This window comes from Ochotona princeps, chromosome 8, assembly GCF_030435755.1.
Source record: "Ochotona princeps isolate mOchPri1 chromosome 8, mOchPri1.hap1, whole genome shotgun sequence".
Lineage (NCBI taxonomy): Eukaryota > Metazoa > Chordata > Mammalia > Lagomorpha > Ochotonidae > Ochotona > Ochotona princeps.
In genome coordinates, this window is record NC_080839.1 from 44,996,246 (window position 1) to 45,023,015 (window position 26,770).

The following is a 26,770-nucleotide window of genomic DNA, read 5'->3' on the forward strand; positions in this document are numbered from 1 at the left end:
GGGATGGCTCATTCAAGGGGTTCTCGGCATTCTAAATTCTCAAAGCCTTTACCTCTGGGTGGTCGGCTCCTTCCAAAACATCATTGAGAATCTGTATGTACTCAGTTGCACCTTTCAGAATATCAACTTTGCTAGGCTTCCTGCTTTGGGGAAGAAACGGCACAAGTGCCTTCAGTTTGGCAAAACCACGGTTGAGGTTTTTTATCTAGAAAACAAAAAGGCACAGAGACACACAGACGCTACTTGTACAAACATCCCCAAATCACACTGAGGAGTTGTCAGGGGTCAACTCCACAGCCCTCCCATCGTGCCAGTGGGTGGAATCTATGCAGGCATAGGCCAAAGACTCACCACTCCCCAGGGAAAAAGGAACAGCACAAACTCAGCCCTGCAGGTGGATGGGCAGGCAGGTGAGTCTACTTCCAGGCTGGCCCCATTCCTCGGGCTCACAGCATTCCAGCCAAGTAACAGCACAGCCACAGCAGTGCTGGCTCAAGGGTCAAGAGTCAACTGCACAGAATTTAAAACTTGGCTCCTCCATTGATTACTGGCTGATAACCCTAAACCTCAGTGTGCCCATTCACAAAGTGGAGAACACAAACCTGGCATCTTCTGGGGATCTAGGTGACATGAAACACACAGAGAATGCCACCCGAAACCTGACACACAGAAAGTCCTAAATGGCATCATTGCTGGTGAATAAACGTTCAAATCCTTGTCTACTTGAGTGCTGTTTCAGCTGCTCTTCAACCTTCTTCCTGCTGAGTTCATGAGACTTCAAAGACTCCCCACTTTTCTTTTATCTTCCTTGGTCTCACACATTGGCTCTGAAGGCCGTGAGCTCTCATGCTCACCCCCTCCAGGACAAAGACCCTGAGAGAACAGGCACCCCAACATACATAATTATCCTGACAGCCTGGAGCAAAGTGGGCAAGGGGCAGAGTTAGCTTATTCATGGAAAGATATAATGAGCAAAAAACACAAAGATTTCACATGACTCTTTAAGGAGCCGCAAACTAAATAAACTAGGGGGCTGGATAGGGGGCTCTAACACATCTGAAAGAGGAGCCCAGTGCTCACCCCCCACACACATAGAAAAGAGCCAGGACAGCAAATTGTCCAAGTCTCAGTTGTTCCACTTCCTATCCAGTCCCCTACTAATGTGCCTGAGAGGCAGCACAAGATGACCCAGGTACTGGGGTTGCGCTTGGCTCAGCACCAGCTGCTGGACCCATCTCAGCAGTGAATCAAAGAATAGGAGCTTGCTCTCACTCTCTGTTCCCCATCTCCCTTTCTCTAACTCTGCCTTTCAAATAAATAAATTTTTAAAAGGGACACTACACTGGAAAATACACAAACCTCAGTATACAAAACCACCAACCAGTCCCCAACACACACACACACACAATATTAAGAGTGACAAAAAGGAACAAAGACTATACAAAACAATCAGAAGACAATTTAAAAAGTAGCAGGGATCCATTCTTACAATAATACCCTGACATAAATGGATTAAATCTCCCAGTCAAGATAGAGAGCAGTTGGATGGATTAAAAGCAACAAGAAGATCGCATTATGTGCTGCCAAGGAGAAAATTCAATCCACCAAGACAGACATAAATTAAAAGATGCTCCCTGCAGAGGAAACAAACTAGAGCAACCACACTTGCATGAGATTAAAACACGCACTAAGTCAAAACCCAAAAAGACCCGAAAAGGGTCATTACATTAGAATACCTCAAATTATGATAATTTTATTTCTAAAAGCTTAATGTGCATAATTTTTCATAAGGCACATTTTCCTGGAACTTTTTGGAGATGTTTCACATGATGATAAAGGGATTCCTCAGCAGGAAGAACAAAGACTACCAGCACAAATGCCCAAGGCTGGAGCACCTTGTTACATAAAGCAAACATCATTAGACTTAAAGGGAAGGGATAGACTTCAATATATATACAAAACTTGGGGACTATAACACTCTACTTTCCTCAATGGACAGACCTAAAACCAGGGGGAAAAATTAACAAGGGAACAGCAAATTTAAGCTGTACAGCAAACTAGTTGGACCTAATAGACAGTTCTAGAACATTTCATCCAACTGAAGAACTCACATTTCCATCAGAAGGCCCTCTGAGACTGACCAGAGGTTAGGCCTCAAAATCAATCTCAAAAAATTCAGAAAAATCAAAATCACATCTTGTATCTTGGTGATCACACTGAAATAAAACTAGAGCTCAATGGGTCAATGAGGAAATCAAAAAGACTCAAAAGTCAGTTAAATTTTTAAAAATTCTTTAAACAAATGAAAATGGAAACATTACAAAATTGTAGGATACAGCAAGAACACTTTAATTTTACAGTTATTAACATCTACATCAAAAAGATAGATTTCTAATAAATGACCTGACTGCTCAAGCAACTATAAAACTGAGAAAATTAAACTTGAAATTAGAAAATGAAAGACTGGAACAGAAATGAAACAGAGACAAAAAAAAAAGAAAAGAAAAAATAGCAATAAATAAACAGTTGATTTTCTTGAAAACATAAACACAACCCAGCCAGATTAATAAAGAGAATAGAAGATACAAATCAACAAATTCAAAATTGAAAAATGAGATATTACAACTATTGTTACAGAAATACAAAAACTCTTATTATAAACAATGTGCAAAGACTCCTATTATGAACAATGTGCAAATTAGAAATCTAGAAAGGACAGATTAATTTTTGAACATGGAAAACTTACCAAAATGGTGCCATGAAAACAGAAAACCTGGGACCTAGTGTGTATGCCTAATGGTTAAATCCTCATCTTCCATCCACCAGAATCCCATACAGGCACTGGTTCACATACCAGCTGTACCACTTCCCATTCAACCCCAACTGCCTGGGGCCTGGGAAAGCAGTCGAGGACAGACAAAAGCCTTGGGACCCTGTACCCTTGTGGGAGACCTGAAAGAAGCTCCAGGCTCCTGGCTTAGGATTGGCTCAGCTCCAGCTGTTGTAGCCACTTGGGGAGTGAACCACCAGAAGGGAGATCTTCCTCTCTGCCTCTCCTTCTCTCTGTATATCTGTATTCTTTTTTTAAAAAAAAGAAAAAATAATACAAAAAAAAAAAGTCTACTAACAAAGAAAAGTTCGGGTCCTCATGGCTAAATTCCATCAAACATTTAAAGAAAAACCAATACATCACATTAACAAATTAAAGGATAAAACCATCTCAACAGATGCAGGAAAAAAAATGGATAAATTCAATATCCTTTTATGTTTTTAAAAAAAACACATAAATTAGGTATTGAAGGAACATGCTTCAACACAATAAAGGTTTTGTAAAATAAGCCACAGCCTTCACCATGACAATCAAGAGAAAGAAAACACTTCTTCCAAAACAAGACGAACATATCCACTTTTACTCCTACTAAACATAAAACTGAAATACTTGGCCAGAGCATTGAGACAATAAAGTGCATATCAATAAGAAATGAGGATAAATTAACCCTGTTTGCAAGTGACATGATCTTCAATGCATAAAATCCTAAAACCTCCACACAGAAAAAAGCTATTGAACGATTCAGTAAATTCTGAAATACAAATGTCAACCTATTAAAACAGTTGTGTTTTTATCAATAAATAAAATAAACATTTTTCTAAAATAAAAAAGCAATCTCACTAGCAATAATCTAGGAAAATAATGTAATACATTTATCAAGGTGAAAGATCTCTACAGTGAAAATGATTTTTAAAAAATTAGAGGACATAAAAATGAAAAACATTTTACTATTACAGATTAGAATATGTTAAAATGTACATACTACTGAAAGTGGTCTGCAGATTTAATCAAAAACCATCAAAATACCAATGATATTCTTCACAGAATTAGAAAATCACAAAATCCATCTGGAACCAAAGAAAAAGGAACAATGCTGGTAGCATCATAATACCTGACCTCGAAACATATTACAACATATTACAAAGCTTTAGTAATCAGAAGAGCATGGAATCTCCATAAAAACAGACACATAAACCAATGGAAGTAGAATACAAGCATCAGGAAATGAAAATTAATTCATGGATTCACATGACCAAATTGCCAAAAGTACAAATTGGAGGATAATAGTCTCCTCAACAAATGGTACGCGGGGATGGAGAAGGGTTGCTCACTTGTGGTATGCCAGTTAAATCTCTGCATGGGATGCTGACACCCCATCTCAGAGTACTAGTAACAGTCCAGGCTACTCAGCTTCAAAGCCAGCTCCCTGTTAATGCGCCTGGGAAGCAGCAGAGAATGGCACCAGTAACTCCTGCCATCCACATGAAAAACCGGGATGAAGCTCCTGGGTTCAGCCTGGCCTTGAGCTGGCTGTTGGGGCTACATAGGGAGTGAACCAGTGGCAAAAGCTCCCTCTCTTTCATGGAATTACATCAAGCTAAGACCCTTCTGCACAGCAAAAAACAATCAACAAAGAAGTAGCAATTAGGAAAAAATATTGGCAAACTAGGCATCTGATTAAAGATCAACATCCAGAATACAAAAGGAGCTCAAGAAACTGAACAAAACAAGTCAGTTAATAAATAGGCAAGAGGGCCAGCATTGTGGTCCAACGTTAAGTTGCCACCTGTGGTGTCTACATCCCATTTGAGCACTGGTTTGAGCTCCAGATGCTCCACTTTAAATCCAGCTCCCTGCTAATGTACCTGGGAAGGCAACAGAAGGTTGTCCAAGTACTTGGGCTCCTGCCATCCACATGGAATACCTGTCTGAAATTTCAGGCTCCTGGTTTCAGCCCGGCCCAGTGCTGGCAGTTGCAGTCATTTGGGAGTTGATAAAAGATCAATCAATCAGAAGTCACCTTGAGCCCACATGCTTCTCAGGAGCCACGGTTAACTTCGGGGGTCTGCTGGGGTCTTCCTGCCCCCGCCCAGCTTGTGGTGCCAGCAGGGGTGACTCTGGGAGCTTGGGGGTTGAGGATTTGCAGGAAGATTGGGGGATTGCACAGGTGAGGAAGAGCACTGACCTGTGGATGCATGCCCAGGTTAAGAATTACTGCTGAGAGGCATCCTTGGAAAAACATAGGTAAGGAATGATTCCAGAAGGACCCCCAATGACAAGCTCACTACACTTGCAGGTAAGCAAGAGGACTGGGGAGAGGCCAGAAGACCTTTATAGTTTCAGCCCACATGGGTGTTTTGAGCTGGGTTTATTAGCATGGAACATTGCTGACCACCACGTCAGTCCACATGAAAGCTATGGCTGGGGGCCTGTCTGGCAGGTCTAGATCACAGTATCTGACTGTGAGTGTTGGAATAGGGGATGGGTCACATTAGGCTGGTTCATGACACTAACTAGCATGCAAGGGAACCGGGCCTATGGGTAGATCCTGTAGGGGATATGCGGGCCTATCCCTGTGGAAATATAAGTCCCACTGGTTAGCTTAAGAGTTGGGGTGGGAAGGAGCTAAACTGAGTGTGACCATGGAATCTTCCATCACTCATGGGTAATGGGGCTGGAAACAGGCTGGGCAGGTACAGGCTATAGCATCCACATGTGCACCCTACAACAGGGTGTGGGGTGGGCCGGGTCACATCATCCACCAACTCATACAAAGGCTGGGATGGGGGGGGGCAGGCTGTGCCAGGTGGGGACCTGGCACCTACTGGCATGTGTGAGATCTGGGTCTGGGAGCGAGTCAAGTGAGGGAACCTGGGCAACTCCCCCATTGGATCATAGCTCCCACTGGTGAGCACATGATCAAGGCCTGGGTGTCAGGCAGGCTAGGCAAGGTAGCTCTGTCAGCAAGTGTGTGGGTTGGTTTTGGAAGAGGGTGAACCAGGCATCGCTGAACAGACCTTAACCCAGTGGTTTGAGTATAGAAACCACACTGGAACGCAGGTCATTTCAGGGTGGAACGCAGGTCATTTCACGGTAGGCTGCCACACCTGCCAGTTTGCAAGAGCCAGAGATGGGAGCAGACTGAGCAGGGCCAAGTTGCAGCACCCACCAGTGAGAGTTGGGTCAGGACAGGCTACAGCATCCAAAGGCAAAGACAAAGACACGTGAAGGGCTATGTCAAGCTGAGTCAGAGCAACCACTGGCACATGCAAGATCTGTGGCTGGAAACAGGCCTGTTGGGAGTTAAGGGGACGTCCTGGGTGGGTTGAGGGTCCCACTGGTGAGCACGAGGGCCAGAGTGGGGGTTGTAATCTGGTCTGGACATGGCTGCAGTCTCCCTTGGCATGCTTGCGGACTGGGACTGGGGTGCGCCACTCTGGGCTAGACATCGGCACTCACAGGAACTTGTGAGAACCAGGATGGGTATAGAATAGGCTGCGCTAAGTCTCTGTCCCTGCTGAGCCATGCGTGAGCTGTGTCTGGGTGTGGACCAGGCTTGGCTGGGCTGTAGCACCCAACAATAAGAACCAGAAAGGGTGAGGGCCAGTCAGGACCCTACTAGGACGAAAGATCGACTAAGTAGGGCTGGCCCATGGACCGACCAGTGTGCACGAGAATCTGGCCTTGGGAGAAGTTACGATGGAGGAGCTTGGCAACTCACTCCCTGCAGGTAAGCATAAGAACCAAGACAGGGAGCAGCCCAGACCAGGCCAGGTTACAGTACCCACGGGCTTACCTTTGGCTCAGGTCTGGGGTGAGCCAGGATAGGCCAGTTCATATCACTTGCTGGCAAATCTGAGAACCAGAATAGTGTGGGGGCCAGTCTACATTAGGGCCAGTCTACATTAGGGCCAGAATGGAGGCCAGCCAGGCTGGGTTAGGCTAGGCTGTAGCCCCCACCAGTGTGAGGTGGAACTGGGGATGATTCAGGGCCAGGCTAGGCTACAGCACCCACTGGCAAATGTCGAGGTGAGATAGACCAAGCCAGATCGGGTCACAGTACCCAACCAGCACTTGTGAAACCCAGGAAGGGAGGGGGCAAAGCTCTAGGGGGGCTGCATGGGGCTCTTCTGTTGGACCATCACTCCCACTAGTAAGCATGAGAGCTGGAACTGGGGCAGACCAGGCTGGGCAAGGCTACAACACCTGTTGACCTTATGTGAGCTGGATCAAGGAAAAGCCAGGCTGGGTTGACTGTTCCTACTTGTGCATGCATAAGCCAGAGTGGGTGTGGGTTGGTTGGGCTTTGCCACAGTATCAGCTGGCATATGCTGGCATGGGGGAGGGGCAAATCTTGTCAAGTTAAACTGCAGAACCACCTGGAGAGTGCAAGATCTGGGAGTGGGAGCAGATCTTGCCACTCTGACTGGTGAGCATGAGAAGCAGGACTGGGACAGGCATGGCTAGACAAAGAGTAGCATCTGCCAGCATCTGCCAGCATGTGTGTGGGCTGGATAGTGGGGCTAGTTGGATTGAACTAGGCTTTAAGGGCCATTGACTTGTATAAGAGCTGAATGGGATGTTGAAAAGACTGGACCAGCCTGCTGTACATAATGGCAAGCACGGGAACCAGGGCAGGGGGCGGGACTGGTGGGGGTTATTGCGGGTTGCTCCAACTAGGCTGCAGCTCCCACTGGTTTACATGAGGGCCAAGTGTACAGTGGGCAGGATTGGACTGTGCTGCAACACCCATGGGTTTGTGTAAAAGACACGATTGCAACCACCAGCATGTGTATAAGTTGATTGAGGATACAGATGTGCTGGACCCTGTATTGGCAAGCACACACAAGAATCAGGTCTGGGATCTCCTCAGATGAGATTTCTTTGGTGATGCCCCCAACCGAACCAATGGACTCAGAACCCCAACCATGGAGAGAATTGCAGGTCCCATAGTCTGATCACAGAGTATATGTGTCAGAACTGGGCCTCCTTGGTGGCTTAGACGGAGCAGTGGACAGCATATCCAGGTACACCTGGAGGATATGACAGTACACTGGAGTCTGCAGAGGACACCTGGTACCATAACAGAGGACGGAGGGCAGAACAAATTGATCAACTACCCCAGTCAAGTGTTGACAGTGGGCAAAAGGAGACAGTAAGGTGGAAGGAGTCTGGAGAGATTTCATCATGCTTGGAGTGGTAAGATCGGCCGTAATTCAGAACTGTTGAACTATCAAAACTCCTTTAGCAGGACCCTGGGAGCATGCCCCACATCAGTGACCCTGGGGTGGTATTGGGAGACTGTCCTCTATCCCATGGCACAGAGTCATTTGGGAGGCTGGGTGTGGCCTCTCCCCTTATCTCCTCCCACCTCCCAGATACAGAAAGGCAAAAAAAAAAAAAAAAAAAAAAGAAAGAAAGAAGAGAGAGAGAGAGAATATGAATGTGTGGGATGGTGATCTTATCCACCCTCCTTAGCCCTTGATCCTATCACCCCAATTATGTAAAAATCATCAAAATAAATAAGACTTTAAAAATAAAACAATCTCTTGCTTGCTCTTGCTCTCTATAACTCTGCCTTTCACATAAATAAATCAATCTTTTAAAAAACGATACCACCAAGGGGGCTGGCATCGTGTCAGAGCAGATAAAGCCGCTGCTTACAATTCTGGCATCCATATCAGTGCCTGTTCAAGCCCAGCTGCTCCATTTTCCATCTCTGGAAAAAGCAGAAGGTGGACTGAGATCTTGGACCTCTGCTACCCACACGGAAGATGTAGAAGAAGCCCTTGGCCTTGGCCTGGCCTGTCCTGGCCATTGCAGCCACCTAGGGAGTGAACCAGCAGACAGAAGTGCTTGCTTTGTCTGTCTTTCCCTCTCTCTTTATGCTTTTCAAACATATCTTTCAAAAAACTAAAAATAAAATAAAAATCACCACCAAAAAAGTTAAATCAACAAAAGATATGAACAGATAATTTCCAAAGGAGAAACTAGAAATAGCCAACAGAGACATGAAAAAAAATCTTCCCTAGTTATTATTAGCAAAGTGCAAATGGAAATCACAATGAGGGATATCACCTCCCCCCAGTTAGACTGGCTATCAACCAGAACTCAAACAGAGCAAACGCTGACCAGGATGTGAAGGAAAGGGAACTTTAATACATTGTTGGGAATGTAAACTAGTATTACTGGTATGGAAGATAGTATGGAGATTTCTCAGAAACCTGAAAGTACATCTTGCATATGATCCAGCTAACCTACTCCTAGGGATGTGGACAAAGGAAATGAAATCAGCACATAAAAGTTACCTACAGGGCACAGCGCCGTGGCCTAGCAGCTAAAGTCCTCGCCTTGAACGCCCCAGGATCCCATATGGGCGCCTGTTCTAATCCCTGCAGCTCCACTTCCCATCCAGCTCCCTGCTTGTGGCCTGGGAAAGCAGTCGAGGACGGCCCAAAGCCTTGGGACCCTACACCCGGTGGGAGACCTGAAGAGGTTCCAGGTTCCCGGCTTCAGATCGGCGCAGCACCAGCCACTGCGCTCACGTGGGGAGTGAATCATCGAATGGAAGATCTTCCTCTCTGTCTCTCCTCCTCTCTGTATATCTGACTTTGTAATAAAAATAAATAAATCTTTAAAAAAAAGTTACCTACACTCCATGTTTATAACAGCTTAATTCACAATAACCAAGATAGAGAATCAACCAGATGTCCATTAATGAATAAAGAAAATGTGGTATGTATACATACAATGGACCATTATTCAACCATAAAAACAGAATAAAAATCTGGCATTTGCAACCAAGTGATTGCAACTGGAAATCATTATGCCAAACCCAAACAGAAAAGTCACATTTTCTCTTATTTGTAGTGAATAAAAATTATGTGGATGTCAGCTCATTTGAGAAGTAATTATAAAGCTTATTTTGTTGAATTGTATCATGTAAATGAAAACATGCTAGTTTCAAATGTTAAAAAAACAAAAAGAAATGAGGGGGAATAGTGATGACTCTTGAAGTTCTAGCAATGTGGTTTCTTGGTTTGAGTTTGGTTGTAGGTGATCAGATCAAAACAATATATGCACATTTAAATACATTTTCGATATGCATATTGTTTTTGATAAAATGTTTTAAAAAGAATAAATACCTAAATATAAGACTTGAAACTACTGTGAGAAAATATTTCAAGACTTTAGTATAAACAAGATTTTGGGTAATACCGCAGAAGCAGAGACAACAAAAACAAAACAAGACAAAGGAAATATAATCAAACTAACAAACTTCTGCACAGCAACAACCTACAGGTTGGGAGAAAATGCTAACAAGTTATTCAACTGACAAGGGATTAATAAAGAAAATATTAAAAATTTTAAAAACCATCAAGATGAAAAGCAGAACTAAATTTGATTGAAAAAAAAAAATAACCTAATAGACATAAGCTATACAAACGGCCAAGAAGTGTAGAAAAGATTCGCAACATCACTAATCATGTAGATGCAAATCAAATTCACGTATCATCTTGACCCAGTTAGAATGGTTGTCATCAGAAAGATGCTTTTTTAAAATGTTGGCAAGGATGTGGAAAACTCCTAGGCTGAGAGCTGGAATGCAAATTAACACAGCTATTATGGAAAACAGCATGGAGCTCGCTCAGAATGAGCTACGGCATGATCCAACGATCCTTCGGGCAGCTATACATCCAAAGGAAATGAAGCAGAGAGGAGAGAGGACACAGATACCAAAATACAGTTGGGGAGGGCAAGTTCTCATGCTCCACGGCACAGAATATGTACAATTTATAACTACCCATTATAAATTCCAAAATAAAGATGCCAACCTGAAATAACACTGATAACATTTGAAGACATGGAAACACCTATAGCTGCATTAAATTTGAATACTGTATCCACCCTAAGCCACTGTTGGTGGGAATGTAAACTAGTACAACCATTATGGAAGCCAGCATGGAGAGTGCTCATACAGCAGAACTAATCTGCCATATGACCCAGACACCCTGATATGGTCTAGGCAGGCAGCTAGTTCAAAGTCATGAGTCTGGAAGCAGCACCTCCCAGCCTGTGTGATACTTTTTGCCCGCCCATGTGTCTGAGATTGCGTACCCACCATTCCTTGGGACTTGAGGGGGACAGTGTTGCATTGTTCTGTGGCCACTCCCCCTCTCAAACCCTATAAAAGCTCCCGCTGGGGAGGAGCTCACTGTCTTGGTTAAGTGCTTCATCACTGGTGCCTCAGCTCTTCATCACCCACATGCTTGGGCTCTTGGCCTCCTATACGCACTTTCCTGCTTCCTGCGGACAGACTCCAAGAACAAAAGGTAGCAACCTCTCTCCCTTACCTTTTTGCTTTCTAGCTCACTCCCCTAATAGGGCCCATGTTAATGTGTATTCCTCACCCTGAATAAACCCTACCACTTGCTTAAGCCATGTCAGTGGCTGTGCTTAAAATGCTTTTTAGGCAAGAGGCGAGAATCTAGGAAATAAATATTTGGCCTAACCTAGACCACAACAACCCCACTGATTATATATTCAAATGAAATGAAATCTGCAGCTGATAGAGAAACCTGCAACCTGTGCTTATAGCAGCACAATTCACAATAACCAATACATGGAAACAACCCAAATGCCCATCAACAGAGGAATGGAAATTGTGGTACATCTACTATTTGGAATATTACTCAGCCATAAAAAATGAAATCTTACATTTACAACAAAATGGTCAAGCTGGAAACCATTATACTTAGTGAAGTAAGTCAGTCCCCAAAACAACAAATACGTATTCTCTTATATGACAGCCAATACATAAAGAATATATTGTGTAGACAAGTATGTATGTGTGTGTATATATATGAACTGTACAAGGGAGACAAGCCTACCAGGAAATAAAGGTACTATACAGTATGCATTTCTACCCCTGAATAAAAGCAGGACTAGCAACAAAACTTCTAAATACACCTTCACAGTATGATACTAGGTTTTCTCCTTTGCCTGTCAGGTCAGGATACATTTAAACATTAGAAAGCTAAACTTGTGATTTGTATTAAGAGACTACATTATTGTGGTAACACAGGAACAAAACGGGGAAAAGGAAAAATGGTAAAGGAGGAAGGGGGAGGGAGGTCTCCCTAAACTTACAACATTGTTTCATGGAAAACACAATTTTAAAAAAATATGGTACTCAAAATAAATATAACCCTGTCTACCCATCTTGGATTAATTTAAAAATTGGATGCCACTTTTTTCCTGTGCAATGCCAGGAACATTGTTTTTGTTATACTTATCATCAGGAAAAGCATGAAAAAGACAATCCTGTACATTTAAAAATTAGAAAATCCTTCTAGAAAACAATTAAGCAACTTGTGTCAAAACCTGCTGAAACTGTATCCCACAGCCTGGTAACTGCTCCAGCAATGACTGGCAGGCACCCAGCTCCATGGATCAGAAAAAAGCTTCAACTTGCATGCATGATTCACTTACACGCCAAGCTTTGCAAACTCCAGCCTTTGAGAAAGTATGAACTGCTTTTGGCAAGGCTTAATGGCAAAAATTACAAGGTTACATATTGGATGTGCATACCTTTGTAAAAGTATATGCACCACACACACAGAAAAAGATGGAAGGAAATGCATGCAGACATGTCAGGGCAGGCATTGGGCACAGCGACTCGGGACATCCACATTTTGTACGTACCCGACTTCTCCACTTCAGCTCCATTTCTGCTCGCGTAGACCCCGCGAGACAGCAGATCCCAGAGTCACTGCCACCCACGTGCAAGGCTGAACGCAGTTGTGAGCTCCTGGCTTCCACCAGGCCCAACCCTGACACTGGGGACGTTTGGGATGCAACTCCTCACTTTACATTTCCAGTGAAATATAAGTAGGTAAAAAAAAATTTTAAGTTGTGTGACGAAGCGCTCCAACTTGCCAGTATTTTCACACTTGCCAGTATTTTCCAGGTGTATTCATTTTATCATTACAAACAACAGTAAAAGAATGAAACCCCGTGCCAATTCTCTAAAGCACATAGCTTCCCCTTCTAGCCCTCACCTGTCGGCTCCAGATTCGCCTGTGCAGCAACCAACTAAACACCAAGTTTGAGAGCCAGCCTGGCGCGTGGGGTCCAACGCTTGGCGATACCAAAATGCCGCCAGCAGATGTCGCTGGCACCCCGAGGGACGAGTCCTGCGCCCGCCTGAGAACGGGCGCTTTCTCCCGACCCGGGTGGAGTGGGAGTGAGGGTGCACCCCTGGGGTGTCGTGTTTCATTATTGTTTTTCAAAGGGAACTTCCGTTCCCCCACTTTCCTCTCAGCCCACATTTGCCTCGAGGCCAAGCTGCAGAGGGACAAGAGAAAGGAGCCAGGGGCGCCCCAGGAGCCCCCACGTTACTCAATAGGCGCCCTTGGGTGGTGATATTCAGGCGCAGGTCGCTCGTGCCAAGCTGGGCACAGGACGTGCCCGCCGAGCCGCTTCTGAAGCCGTCAGGACCCCTGGCATCCGCTCCGGCGCCGCGGATGACCTGAGGGGCTGAGGCGGCGCTCCGAAGCCGCCAAACAGGGCGCGCGGGGCAGGGACCGGGGCCTCGGGAGGGAGGTCCGAGGGGACCTGGGGACTGGACAGCCTGGGGCCGCTCACCCGCTCGCGTTCCTTGGCGTTGGCCACGCGTCGCCGCTCCAGCACCAGCTGCAGGTCCTCGGTGGACGAGTAGCCGCCCGAGGGCCGCCGCTTGAGCCGGCAGATGGCAGCCAGCTGCGGCAGCGGCCCAAACTGCTCATGCAGCACATCCTCCAGCACCTCGGCCTGCGGGGCGCCCAGGGGTGCGGGCAGCGCGGCGTCCATGGCGGTGCGCCGAGGCCCTCACGCCCCGGCCTTTCACCTGCGGCCCGGGGCGCGCGAGGCCCTCGGGGCGGGGCCGGCGCACCTGGGCTGTCCGCGCGCTCCGCAGGCCGGCCCCGCCCCGCCTTGCCGGGCCGTGGTGAGTTACCCGGTCGGTCCTCACTGTAGATTGCATCCCGAAGTCCTCTCCACCCTCCACGCCCCAGAACGGCTCGTTTTCTTGAATCCCCACATCGGGACACCCATCCCCCAAATTTTAACTAAATCAGACCAAGCAGGGGCTGAAAGTTTCCACAAAGACACCCATCTGAGATCATTTCAAGCGGTTTGTGGAAAGTGGAATTACAAGGTTATTTTCTTGTGGGGGGGGGGAAGATACTCATGTATAGGAGGAGTCTACAGAAAATTAATGGAAATAGTATTACCCCCAAAAAGGATGGATTTCAAAGATACTTGCATCAAAACTTACATCTTTTAATTACTTTCTCCATGAACTTTTTAAGTTACCTCCAGATTGTATGCAGATACATATTTATAAGGAAAAATGCGTTGGCAAAGCAAAAAACTTTTTCAAATTTCGTTTTAGAAGAAATAAAAGTGACAGAAAAGTTACAAGAAGGATGCCAAAGGGCTCGCTGTTCTCTTCTAGATCCCCTGCTCATGAACTGGTGTCTATGAACAATCCTGTGGGCGTCATTCTGTTGTGGGGCTGTGCCTTTTCTCAAGTGTTGGAGTTATAGGCATGAACAAGGCAGGAAGTCCAGGGTCATGCTGGACCCCTCCACTGCCCTTTCCCCATCAGATCCTGCTGGTCACCCCAGCAACACCCCAGAAGTCTCCCCCTTTCCAGTTGGGTCTCATCCTGGAGTGTATGTCTTATTTTGTTGTCGCGTCTCTTTATCAACCTCACCCTGAAGCATTCCCTGTCCAAACCCAGCTCCTTGGGTCTTGGAGATGGCAAAATGTCTTGACAAGTGGTTTCTGCTGTAACCGTCTGTCTGGTCTATTTCTGGGTCTCATTAGAGGGAAATGAGGGGGCTGGTAGAAGCCATCTTAAAGTAAAATTGCCAGGGCTGGCGTTATGATACAGAAGGTGAAGCCACCACCGGTGATGCTGGCGTCCAGAGGAGCGCCCGTTGGGATCACGGGCTGCTCCACTTCCTAGCCACCTCCTGCACTTGGGAAAGCTGGGACACCAGATAGAATTCCAGGCTCCTGGCTTGTGGCCATTTGGAAAGTGAACCAGCAGGTGATAGATCTCTCTCTCAGCTTTCTCTTTCTCCTCTCTCTCTAACTCTTTCAAATAAGTGCATCTTTTTAAAAAACAATGTAAAGCTGCGCCTAAGTGCAGACTCTAATGACACATTGTAAAAATGCAAAATCAGAAAGCTGTTTCTCCGGGAGGATGAGAAGACTTGCGGTCCAAGTAGCTCACCTCTCCCCACGCGAGATAATGATGCAGGGCTCACACCTGTTGCATGCTGATGGCTGTGGCTGTCCTCGTCTGTATTTCTTGTGCTAGATGAGCTGCTTCTCTCCAGGCAGCCACGAAAAGGTCAGGACTGCTGCCTCTCCTTGGGCACAAGCAGCCAGTGCCCCCTCTGGAACCCCTGCCCTGGAAGGAGAGGTCACGCAAGACAGGAGAGAGACAGAATCTGGCCACTGCGTGGCTGCAGCAGGGGTTGCAAGCAGATGGCAGGGGAGCAGGATCTGGGGTTCAGCACCTGGATTTTGAGAGTGTACATGTGATTTACTTGGACAGTTTTTGCTTGTTGTACCCTTAGACATTCTACAATCCTTGTCTCATTGACATAGTTGACCTGGGTGAATGGACAAAATTCTTAAAGCCACAGAGGACACACCTGTGCTGAACAGGTCCAATTCCCTCTCTGCACTCTGAGGCTCCTGCCCCTGGTCGCTGCCCCAGCCCTAGGAAAAGGCCTTGGGAGCAAGGACGTTAACTTGGGTGTCATTGCTAAAGACAGAGCTGTCCCCTGGCAGTGGCTTCTGCCATCCTCAGTGCCTGGCAGGCCTCACACAGCAGTAAAGGCCCCACAGGCCACTGCCCCAGGCTGGGTTCGAGGCAGGGACAGACACTCCTCCAGCTGCTGCCAGCAGGTACCGGGGGATTTAATCCAGGTGCTTCCACAATCATCAGGAGATCTGGAGGGGCAGGGGGAGCTCTGAGTGTGAGAACACTGCACCATAACTCAGTCCAAGGGCCAGGAGCCCTTGCTGCTACAGCTGTCACTGGACTCGGTGATACTGGGAAAGACCTGGACCACGGTGACCAAGAGGTGCAGTTCCCACCACTTTACCTACCATAGAAAACAGAATAGACCACAGGACCGGACGTTGAGATCTGCCTTGCTTCCACCCTCTGGGTGTCACACAACTATTGCTAATATGTAGATAATATTTTTTTAAAAATTATTTCTTTTTTATTCGAAAGGCAGATATACAGAGAGGAGGAGAGACAGAGAGGAAGATCTTCCGTCTGATGGTTCACTCCCCAAGCGGCTGCAACAGCTGGAGCTGAGCCAATCCAAAGCCAGGAGCCAGGAGCTTCTTTTGGGTGCAGGGTATCAAGGCTTTGGGCCATCCTCTAGTGTTTTCCCAGGCCACAAGCAGGGAGCTGGATGGGAAGTGAGACTGCCGGGATTAGAACTGGTACCCATATGTGATCCCTGCGTGCTCAAGGCACCAGGCCCATAAGTAGATAATCTTAACTGCCATCTGGAGCCCTGGGTACTCGGGGTTCTGGAACATGGTGCCTCTGCAGTGCAGAAAGGCACTGGAGGGAGGTGGGGAGGGAAGAAGAGGAAGAGGCAGCCAACCCCCAGATCTCCCACCACAAGACACAAACATGCAGAAGCTGCCCACACTCCATCTCCTACACTTCATTTGCCTATCCCCTGTTGGCTACCCTGGTCTCGGCTGCAAAGAACACACCCCTCATGGGCCACCCTGGGGCCAGATGTCACTCTACACTGGCCAGCTGTGGATCAGACACAGCACCCCTCTTCTCTCTCTGGATCAGTCAAGGCATGGAAGACCAGATGAAAAACTTTAGCAAAGAAAATACATTTTTTGATATTTATTTTCATCTTCTTTGCAAGGAAGAGAAAGCATCTGTTGGTTCTCAGTCTGCAGGAGAAAGAAGGCTGGGCATCTCACTGCTCAGTGAAGATGGTCCCTGGAGTCCCCTGCTTTCAAATCAGTGTGTGCTGACCTCTGGACACAGACAATACTATGCGCTCAGCCAGGCCAAAGCCAGGAAGGAGCCTGCAACTTCATTTGGGTCTCCCATGTAAGGGACAGGGAGCCAACTGCTGCCAACCAGGGCATGTGTGAATAAGAAGCCAGGGCTTGAATCAGGCACCCTGATAATGAGATACATGTGTCCCAAGTGGCATCTCAGCTACTGTGTCAAATGGCTGTCCCTGAATACAAGACTTTCTTAAAAAAAAAAATCATTTATATTTGAAAGGCAGACTGAAAAAAGGAAAAAGATATACAGATTCAATGCACATATTCAGTTCCAGTTCCTTTCCATACCCACAAAAGTAATGATAACAAAGAACTGGACGTGAATCAACAACACAAGAAATCTCCACAAAATTTGGGAGCTGGCCTGATGGCTGAGTGACAGCTGATGCAGCAGAGCTGAGAAGTAGATTGGGTACGGGCAGTAGCTAGGGGACTGAAAACCACCACAGCAGTTTGTACTGGGAAAGCAGGAAGGCTCGCAGCTTACAAGTGCAGGAAAGACTGATGGCTTCAGGAGTTAGGAAGAGCATATAGAACTTGCCATCCCCTCTGCCTCCTGTATCCAAGCAACACCCCCACGGTGGCCTACCCTGCTGAGGGTGTTTTGCATACAGAGAGGTCTGCCCAGCCTCTACAAGCAGGGTACCCAGAAGCCCCCACCTCCACCACCCAGTGAGATGCCCAGTTCTCTCCCCTGGCGCTCTTACCCTGGGGGACTACAGCAGGCTGGATGATAGGTAAAAGGCTGGAGAATCCTTGTCCAAGGGATTCTCTGTGGCCATTGGATTAACTGAGATTAAAAGTTCCAGGATGCTCTGATGAAAAATTGGGTGAGGCACCAATTTAACTCCTCCCTTCAGTGAAATTCACTAACCACCAGACCTTGTCCCAGACAGACCTACCTTTTTTTTAAGCTAAAGGGGCACTTGCCCAACTGGAGAAGAAAACACGTTCTAAACTGACAGGAGGGGGAGGTTTTTGGGTGCAGTGGTTCAAGTGCCACTTGGGGTGCCCGCATCCGGTGTCTGAGTGCCTGGGTTTGTCTTGGCTCTCATTTCCTGCTGATGCACACCCTGGGGAGGAGGGAGGCAGATGATGGCTCATGAACTTGGGTCTCTGCTACATTTATGAGAGTCCAACATTGAGTTCCAGGTTCCTGAGTGTGGCCTAGCCCAGCCCTGGGTGTTCAGGCATTTGGAAGCGTGAACCAGAGGATGGAAGATCTGGGTCTCTGTGTCTTTCAATTAAATAAGCTAATTTAATGTTTTTAATTGCAATTGGGACAAGGTGGTCCCAATTAAGGAAAAAAGCACTTACTGGAATGTAATCAGAGTCTAGAAACAGCTCATGGATTTCATATTTGAGGAAGTAATCTTTTCCAATAAGGGATAAGAATTGGTTAAAATTTAGTGATTTTTTTAAAAATAAAGGCCAGCCTCACAATATTCTCAAAAATAATTTCTAGATGGAATAATAATGTTTGGGTAAAACACACATTTGTAAAGCTTATGCAGAAAACACAGAAAATCTTGGAGCGAGGAGTTTCTAAGATCAACACAGATCTAAGAATCCATATAGGAAAAGGCTGAGTCATGTCCCATGCAGCCAAAGAGACCACACAAGACAGAACAGACATCTCGTTCCTGTCAGGGTGGAGTAACTCAACCAGCCCTTTCACCGAGAGCAACTGGAAAACCCTGGCACAGGAAACGGCCATTGGGCAAGAGGCAAGGGATCTGAGTCAGGAAATCACCTGATGAGGTGGCCCGTTCCAGACTCCAGCCCGGGCAGGAGGGCCCTCAACAGGGGTTGGCAGTCTCAAAAGCTAAGGAGAAAACATGGGAGTTGTAGGGGCTGAGAGCACTAGAATCGCGGGCCAGGGAGTGCAGGGTTTGACAAGCCCGGAGCCAGGCAGAGCAGGAGCACTGGGGCTCCGCCTGGGCCCAGAATTCTGGCCATGTCCCCGGGATGGGAGCCTCCAGACCCGGCTCGGCACTGCTTCGCAAATTCTAAATTAAGCAGGCAGGAAGCTGAGTCCTGCACAGATGAATGGCAGGTGCAGGCAGAGGCTGCAGCCAGAGACAAGGCTCTGAGAGTCAGAAAGCTGTAGTTAGGGCAAGGCCAGCCCTCAGGAGAGTGGTAAAAGGCTGGAATCATTCAACTGCAGCCATTCCAGATCCCAAGGAACAGCTGCCTCGCTAGAACGTCCTGTGATTTGCACCTCTCAGGAAGTTCCTAGTTTTTTAAACCTCTATTACTTGCAACAAACTCAAAAGGACTAGTTCTAGGAATGAGGTAAAGCTACTGTCTGTGGTGCCACCAACCCTACAGGAGCCAGTTCAAGTCCTAGCTGCTTCACTGTCCTTGAAATCTGTTTAGAAAATGTGACTAATAAGCAGTTAGTGTACACCAAATTCATATGCCTGACTTGAAAACCTCAATAGCAGGGATATTACAGTGGCATAGTAAGTGAAGCCGCCACATGCGGTGCCAGTATTCCATATGGGTGCCTGTTCAAATCTCAGCTACTCCACTTCTGACCCAGCTGCCTGCAAATGGCCTGCGAAAGCAGCAGAATATGGTATAAGTTCTTGGCCCAAGCCCTGCACCCTTGTGGGAGACCCAGAAGAAACTCCTGGCTCATGTGTTCAGGCTGGCCCAGCTCTGGCTGCTGTGGCCATTTGGAGAATCAATCAGTGAATGGAAATGCTCTCTCTCTCTCTCTCTCTCTCTCTCTGTCTCTCTCTCTCTCCAATCTATCTCTGTAATCTCTGTAACTCTGCCCATATGGGTGCTGGTTTGTGTCCTGGCTATTTCACTTCTCATCCAGCTCACTGTTTGTGGCCTGGGAAAACAGTAGAGGATGGCTCAAACCCTTGGGACCCTGCACCTGCATAGGAGACCCGAAACAGGCTCTGGGCTCCTGGCTTCAAATCTTCTCAGCTCTGGCCATTACAACCATTTGGGGAGTAAACCAGTGGAATGAACACCTTTATTTCTATCTTTCCTTCTCTCTGTAAATCTATTTCAATAAAAATAAAATAAGTCTTTTTAAAAAATGTATTGAGACACAAGGGACATTGAGGAGCCTGGGCCTGTGTTGTGGCAGAGCAAGTTAAGTTGCAGCTTGCAACGCCCACATCCTTTATCAATCAGAGTGCTGGTTTGTGTCACAGCTACTCCACTTCCAATCTAGATCCCTGCTAATAAACCTGGGAGAGCAGCAGCAGGTGGTCTGGGCCCCTGTCACCCACAGGGGAGACCTGGATGGAGTTCCTGACTCCTGGTTCCAGCCTGGCCCAGCACTGCCTGCTGTGTTCACTTGAGGAGTGAACCAGCAGTTAGAGGATCTCTCCCTGTCTATAACTCAGTCTTTCAAGTAAAATAATAAACAAACTCTCTCTGCCTTTCAAGCAAACATGTCTGTAAGACAGAGACCAAGGGAAGGAGAAGCTGTCCCAGGACAAGGAGCCAACACCCACACTCGCTCAGACAGCCTTTATTAGGGGCCCGCTGTCTGGCAGGCCTTGCTGAACCAGGGGACACAGGGGCACTGGAAGGCTCTCCCCTGCAGCAGTCACTGATCCCGCTAGGTCCCACGAGAGACACAGGGGAGGGTTTAAACAATAAGACAAAGCCGGGAAAACCAAAGGCCCATAGAAGGCCACAGAGACCAAGTTGAGTTTGGAAGCTCCTAAGAGGTCATGGAGGTCACGCTGGCCATAGGAGTGCCCCTTCAGCTGTGCCTGCCCTCAGGCTGCCCCCAGGCCTGTGGGCATCTTGCAGACCCAGTGATAGGAGGCATCACAGTCCATATCATTCCACTTCTTCTGGATGTGGACGCAGTCTTCATAATGCCCATTGCTGTGTCGCCAGTTGTCCGGCTGGTTCGCGTCCCACAACCTGGGAACAACAGGGCTTCATTTTGTTAGACAAACGCGGCGTCTCCTTCCCATGCTGGGACATGGGTCTGTTATCTTCCAGTGAACCCAGGATAGGGACAGGGCTGAGGCCCTGCAGGTGGCCCTGCAGGGCTTGCCTCAGTTGCTGAGGGTTAAAAGATAGGGAAAGAGCAGGGTCTATGAAGCTACACTGGCTTCTAACAGAGAAGGGGTACCTTGGGGCCAGGCCTGATACAGAAAGTGGGAAACACAACTGTAGGAAGACTCCCCTTGCAAGATACTTGCCAGCCCCGCTGCGGAGGGGTCCAGGGGAGAACCCCAACCAGGCCTGTGGATCCACACCCACCACTCGCTCAGCAGCCACACCCACCGGCAGGGTGGGATACGTGCACAGGACACAGGCACACCAGGGCAGGGCCACAGAGTGCTCGCCTCACCGTTGGCTCTGGGTGCTGCTGAACGGCGTCCCATCTGTCCAGCGCCAGGAGCCCTCTGTGCCGCCATCGGTGAGGCCGATCCAGTGGTAACGGCTGCTTGTGACCTGCGCCAGGAATGCCTGCAAAGACAGAACCATGTTGTGCTTTGCCGCAGTGAGGGAGGGATTAGTTCTCCTAGCTGTCCCCCCAATCCTGGGGTCCCAGGAGGAACAAGGCCGCTTCTCTGCACAGTCAGTCCTGCTTCCTGCACCTGCCAAGCCCTTCCCAGGACCCAGGGTGGGAGTCTAGCCCCATCAGGGAAGTCCGGCTTCCAGGTTGACTAGCTCCAAGGGACCCCAAGACAAACAGTCCTGATATGGGACAAACACCAGGTTGTAGCCTGATAAGATGTGTTTTCCTTGTCAGTGTGTCCTATGTCAGGCCTACAACACAAGGGAGAGCCTCAAGGAGTGGCAGCTGTGTAGGCTGAACTGATCCAGCCGACTGTGGTGCTGGCATCACCCTGGCCAGCTCCAACAAGGACCACAGCAGATGAGCCATCTGGGCAACATTGCCCTTGTGGGTCCCCAGATTCAGACATGCATGTGCCTGGCCTTTTAAGAAAGTCTGGGACTCCTGCTCCAGACCTGCCTGTGACCTCTGGACTGGGACGGCACTCCAGCGAAAAGCAGGGCCGTAGAGGACCACTGTAAGAGCAGACCTCTGGGGATGGCCCAAAGTCTTGGGACCCTGCACCCATGTGGGAGACCCAGAAGCTCCTGGCTCTTGACTTTGGATCAATTCAGCTCTAGCTGTTGTGGCCTCTTGGGTTGTGAATCAGCAGACGGAAGATCTTTTTCTCTGTCTCTCCTCCTCTCTTTAAATCTGCCTTTCCAATAAAAATAAATAAATATAAATATATGTATATTGCAAATATATACATATGTATCTATTTTGAAGAATTGTAGAGAGATCTTTCATCCACTGGTTTATTCTCCAGATGGGTTCAGTGGGGGCTGGACCAGGCCAAATCCAGGAATGAAGGGTTCCATCGGGGTCTCCTCTGTGGGTGACAGGGTGCAAGCACTTGGACCATCTTCAACTTTTCCAGGTCATTAGCAGGAGGCAGGATCAAAAGTGGAGCAGCTGGGATATGAACTGGTATCACAAGCCATATGTGGCTTTATCCATTGCACCACAATGTCAGCCACTTGCATCTTGCTTTTTATAATTTAGTGGTATATCTTTAACAATGTGTTTTTTCTTATTAAATCTCAGGTATACAAGTATTATGTGTAAATTAAAAAAGCAAAAATTAAAAATCAAAAATCAAAAAAAAAAGAGCAGACCTCTGGGGCCAGATTTTCCTCCCTTCCCTTGGCTGACATCCGTTGACTCTGGGGGTCTCCCTTGTTCACCCAGGACACGGTAAAGGGGAAGCAGGATGCTGTCAGCCCTTCTGCCTCCAGGGTAAGGTGCCCCTCAGAGTTCCATAAATGTTTTCTTCCCTGCCTCACAGAGAAGACCTGGGGAGGGGGCACCTTTGCCACACCCCCCTGGGGAAGGAGGTCAAAGTTCACAAGTTCCACATCACATGACAACTCCCCCAAGCCTGGGGTCTCACACAGCCCTCACCTGCCCTAGCCCAGGGCCACGTACAGCATTCACCTGCCCCAGACCAGGGCCACGTACAGCATTCACCTGCCCCAGCCCAGAGACACATGCAGCCCTCACCTGCCCCAGCCCAGGGCTATACGCAGCTCTCACCTGCTCCTCCACAGAGGTTACTGAAGCCAGGTGGGTTCCCTGGGACACACAGAACTGCTCAGCCTGGTGCCAGGATTTCTTGTCCTCAGAGAAGTAATACAAGTTGCCTCTGTAGAACTTCCAGCCTTCCAGGGATGCACGGAGAACTCGAGCTGTGGCCAAGATGAGGAAAGAGAGAGAGGAGCTGACTGCAGAGAGTCACAAGCCTGGGGAGCCTTGGGAGCAAGGTCTGGAGGCCACTCAGCTGTCCCCTACCTGGTACCCTGGGAGGTAGCCCCCAACACTGACTCACAGTTTCCAGGCAACTCAGCTTGGCTACCAGAACCTTTCCAGGCACCTGCTCTCTGCCCCTGACCCCTCTGCTCTCTCCCAGCTCATGGCTCCCACCTGCCATCCCATTCCTGCTCTTCTCCCTGGAGACTGCAGCCACCTCCTAGCCTCACCTAGTTCCGACTCCATCTCCACCTATTGCAGCTGCCCATGCCCACGGCCATCCCTAAGCGACCTCATCCTCACCTGCTTTGCTTGACCAAATTCTATTTGTTCCATTTAATTTTATTTTCACACATTAGAAAATGAAACACTACACAGTAGGTTCTTCATAGTAGATTACACCTGTGCTTATTCAGACTCGCTCTCAACGTGCCACCAACATTGTAGGGGCTAACTCAGCCAGTAGCTGGTGGTCAGGTAGCTGATGTGTTGACTTAAATGCAATCACTTGCAGCCCTTGGTACAGAAGGTTCAGTCCCCTCTGTTCTAAAACTATGCTGAATGGCATTGGTGTCTGTATTTACAGATTTGAATTGAAATGGATTGATCCTGAAATGGATCCTGTGTGTGAGACCAGCTGATGGAAGCCTGGGTCCAGGTTTTAAATGGGAGCTCCAAACAGCAGTAGGCAAGTCATTTACATTCCTTCCATCATAAACTCTTTGCTGTAGGTCACACAGTCAGACCCTTCTAGAAGAGCTAAGCCAAGTAACTGTAGGAGTTGCCTGAATGCATTCTAATAGCTCCATCTGTGGGCACTTGCCCCAATATTCTCATCTCCCCCAGCTTTCTCTGTGTCACAGCTGTTTGCAATGGGTCCATGGGGGCTCCTCAATCATGTGTTCTTTCACTCAAGATCCATTGTGTCAGAACACAGCCCGTAGGAAATCTGGGACAGTGGAGGCCTGTGGGACCCTGTTGAGAAGAGGCTCCAGGAAAGAGAAGGCGGAAGGCCTCTCACCTACAGTGTGCTCCTGCCCCCAGTTAGTCCTTGGATGTGCTTTCGTGCTCTCCCTGAAGATAGGCACACATCTGTGCTCTGTCTAGTCAATCAAGGACAGACAGTATTGTCTATTCCCGGTTTCAATAACTCTAAGTTGCCTTGTTAGCTTCTTTGTTGCTTCTGTGTTCTTAGACATGATCTAATTCTGAGTTACGTCTGAACCATTGTTTCATGAAATGTATAAAAACTGAGGCCCTGAAAATAAACTTTGTCAGTTGCCAAAAGAGAGCACTGTCCCCGCCTTTTCTTCAGGTCGCATCTCCTCCCCAGGAACCCGCAAGGTAAACTTGCACATGGTTCAACATTCTTAACTCCAGTGAACCAGGGACTGTGACACAAAGATCACAAAGACATGACTTGTGCCCTCTAAGAAAGTAGGGTCACGTCAGTGAGACAGGAGAGAAAAGGTGTGAAAGATGCAGTGACTGAAAACTTCCTGCAGGTTCCAACAGGGCCAAATAGTGAGTACAAGGGTCTGTCTCCCTGGGCTGGAGAGGTGGCTCAGGAAGGTTATCTTCTGAGAGCAATTGCTTGAACTGAGTCTTAAGGATGAGGAAGAGTTGGAGGTAGTGGGTGCCCAGAGAGGATCACAGGCAGGAAAAGGTGTAGGCACCAAAGCAGGGAGGCGTGCCAGTCAGTACACAGCTGCATGAGGAGGCCAAAGCGTAAGAGGTAGGAGACTGCTCTGGCAGGTTCACCAGCACAAGCTTGCATGTGCCATGTGAAGAGTTCAGGATTTTCCCTAGGAGAAAAAAAAAAACTGTAAAGAAGGATGGGGACACATGTAGATTTGGCCTGTGAAAGATCTAACCTGGTAGAAACAGGAGGAAGGCAGGTCTAGCCCAGCCAGAACCAGCAGTGGAAGTCAGTGACAAAGGCTAAGGAAGAGAGGGAGCCATGTGAACACCAGGGCTTCTTGGAGCCTGGGCAGCATTGGAGACATGGGAGAAACACAAATTCTCATACCTGCATCAATGCTGCTGAATCTGAAATTATTCCAACAATCTGCTGTTAGCCAAGCTCTTCAAGGGATTCTGATGTACTAGAAGGTCTGAGAACCAGGAGTCTACACTGAGAATAGGCAAATCCAATTCACCAGCAGCTGCTTTTTTTATCTTTTTTTTAAAAAGATTTTATTATTATTATTGGAAAGCCGGATATACAGAGAGGAGGAGAGACAGGAAGGAAGATCTTCCATCCGATGTTTTCACTCCCCAAGTGAGCAGCAATGGGCCGGGGTGCGTCGATCCGATGCCGGGAACCTGGAACCTCTTCCAGGTCTCCCATGTGGGTACAGGGTCCCAAAGCATTGGGCCGTCCTTGACTGCCTTCCCAGGCCACAAGCAGGGAGCTGGATGGGAAGTGGAGCTGCCGGGATTAGAACCAGCGCCCATATGGGATCCCGGTGCTTTCAAGGCGAGGACTTTAGCCGCTAGGCCACGCTGCCGGGCCCAGCAGCTGCTTTTTATAAAACATTTATTATCTGGGGCCAGCGCTGTAGTGCAGCACCTTAAACCAAGGCCTACAAAGCTGGCATCTCATGTAGGCACTGATCAGAGTACCAGCTGTTCCTGTTCCGATCCAGTTAACTGATAATGAGCCTGGAAAAAACAGTCAAAGATGGTCCAGGTGCTTGAGGCCCTGAACCCATGTGGGAGGACTAGGTAGAAATTCCTGACTTTGGCCTAGCCAGATTCTGGCTGTCGCAGCCATCTGGGGAGTGGGCTGGTAGGTGGAAGAGCCCTCTCTCGCTCTGTAACTCTGCCTCTCAAATAAGTGAAATAAGTCTTTCTTTTATAAAGTTAATTTCTTTGTATGATTTTTTGGTGGCTGTATTTCTAGAACAGCAGAGATGGGTAGTTGCAACACAGACCATGTAGCCCAAGAGATTAAAATAGCTACAGTAAAGTCATACAAATGGTTCCTAGCCCTGATGCTTTAAGCACCACCTGGAAGCCTTTTAAAAATATCCTCTTGCCCAGGCTACATGCCAACCACTGCCCTCCCCACCACGGGTGCCAGCAAAATTACAGCAGACTTCCAGAAGAGTCTCAAGAGGCATCAGTACTTAAAAAAAAGACTTATTTTTATTGGAAAGGCATATTTATAGAGAGGAGAGACAGAGGGAGAGAGAAATCTTCCATCCACTGCTTAACTCCCCAAATGGCTGAACAGCTGGAGCTGATGGAAGTAGAGCAGCTGGGACATGAATGGACACCCATGCAGAATGCAGGCACTGCAGGTGAAGGATTAACTTGCTCCACTACAGCACCAGCTCAAAAACCATCAGTATTCTGCAGCCCTTGGAGGGGCTGATATTGGGTAACACAGTAGGTTAAGCCACTACCTGTGACATCAGGCTCAAATGCCAGCTGCTCCACTTCCTATCCAACTCCCTGATAATGAGAAAACGACAGAAGGTAGCCCAAGAACTTGGGCCCTTGCCACCCGCGTGGGAGCT

At 47.8% G+C, this 26,770-nt stretch overlaps 2 protein-coding genes across 2 annotated transcripts in view; both read right to left on the minus strand.

Moving 5' to 3' along the window:
• The window catches only part of FIGLA (folliculogenesis specific bHLH transcription factor), a 30,755-nt gene extending 17,011 nt beyond the window's left edge, over positions 1–13,744 (minus strand). The window contains exons 1-2 of the mRNA XM_058667354.1: positions 13,478–13,744; positions 53–205 (exon numbers count right to left, since the gene is read on the minus strand). Coding sequence (XP_058523337.1) covers positions 53–205; positions 13,478–13,681 — 357 coding nt within the window. The 5' untranslated portion in view covers positions 13,682–13,744. The remainder of the gene's footprint in view (positions 1–52; positions 206–13,477) is intronic.
• Positions 13,745–20,512: 6,768 nt separating this feature from the next.
• LOC101517970 (C-type lectin domain family 4 member F) overlaps positions 20,513–26,770 on the minus strand; it is a 39,126-nt gene continuing 32,868 nt past the window's right edge. The window contains exons 6-8 of the mRNA XM_058667355.1: positions 23,034–23,185; positions 21,288–21,406; positions 20,513–20,851 (exon numbers count right to left, since the gene is read on the minus strand). Of these exons, the coding sequence (XP_058523338.1) occupies positions 20,701–20,851; positions 21,288–21,406; positions 23,034–23,185 (422 nt within the window). The 3' untranslated portion in view covers positions 20,513–20,700. The remainder of the gene's footprint in view (positions 20,852–21,287; positions 21,407–23,033; positions 23,186–26,770) is intronic.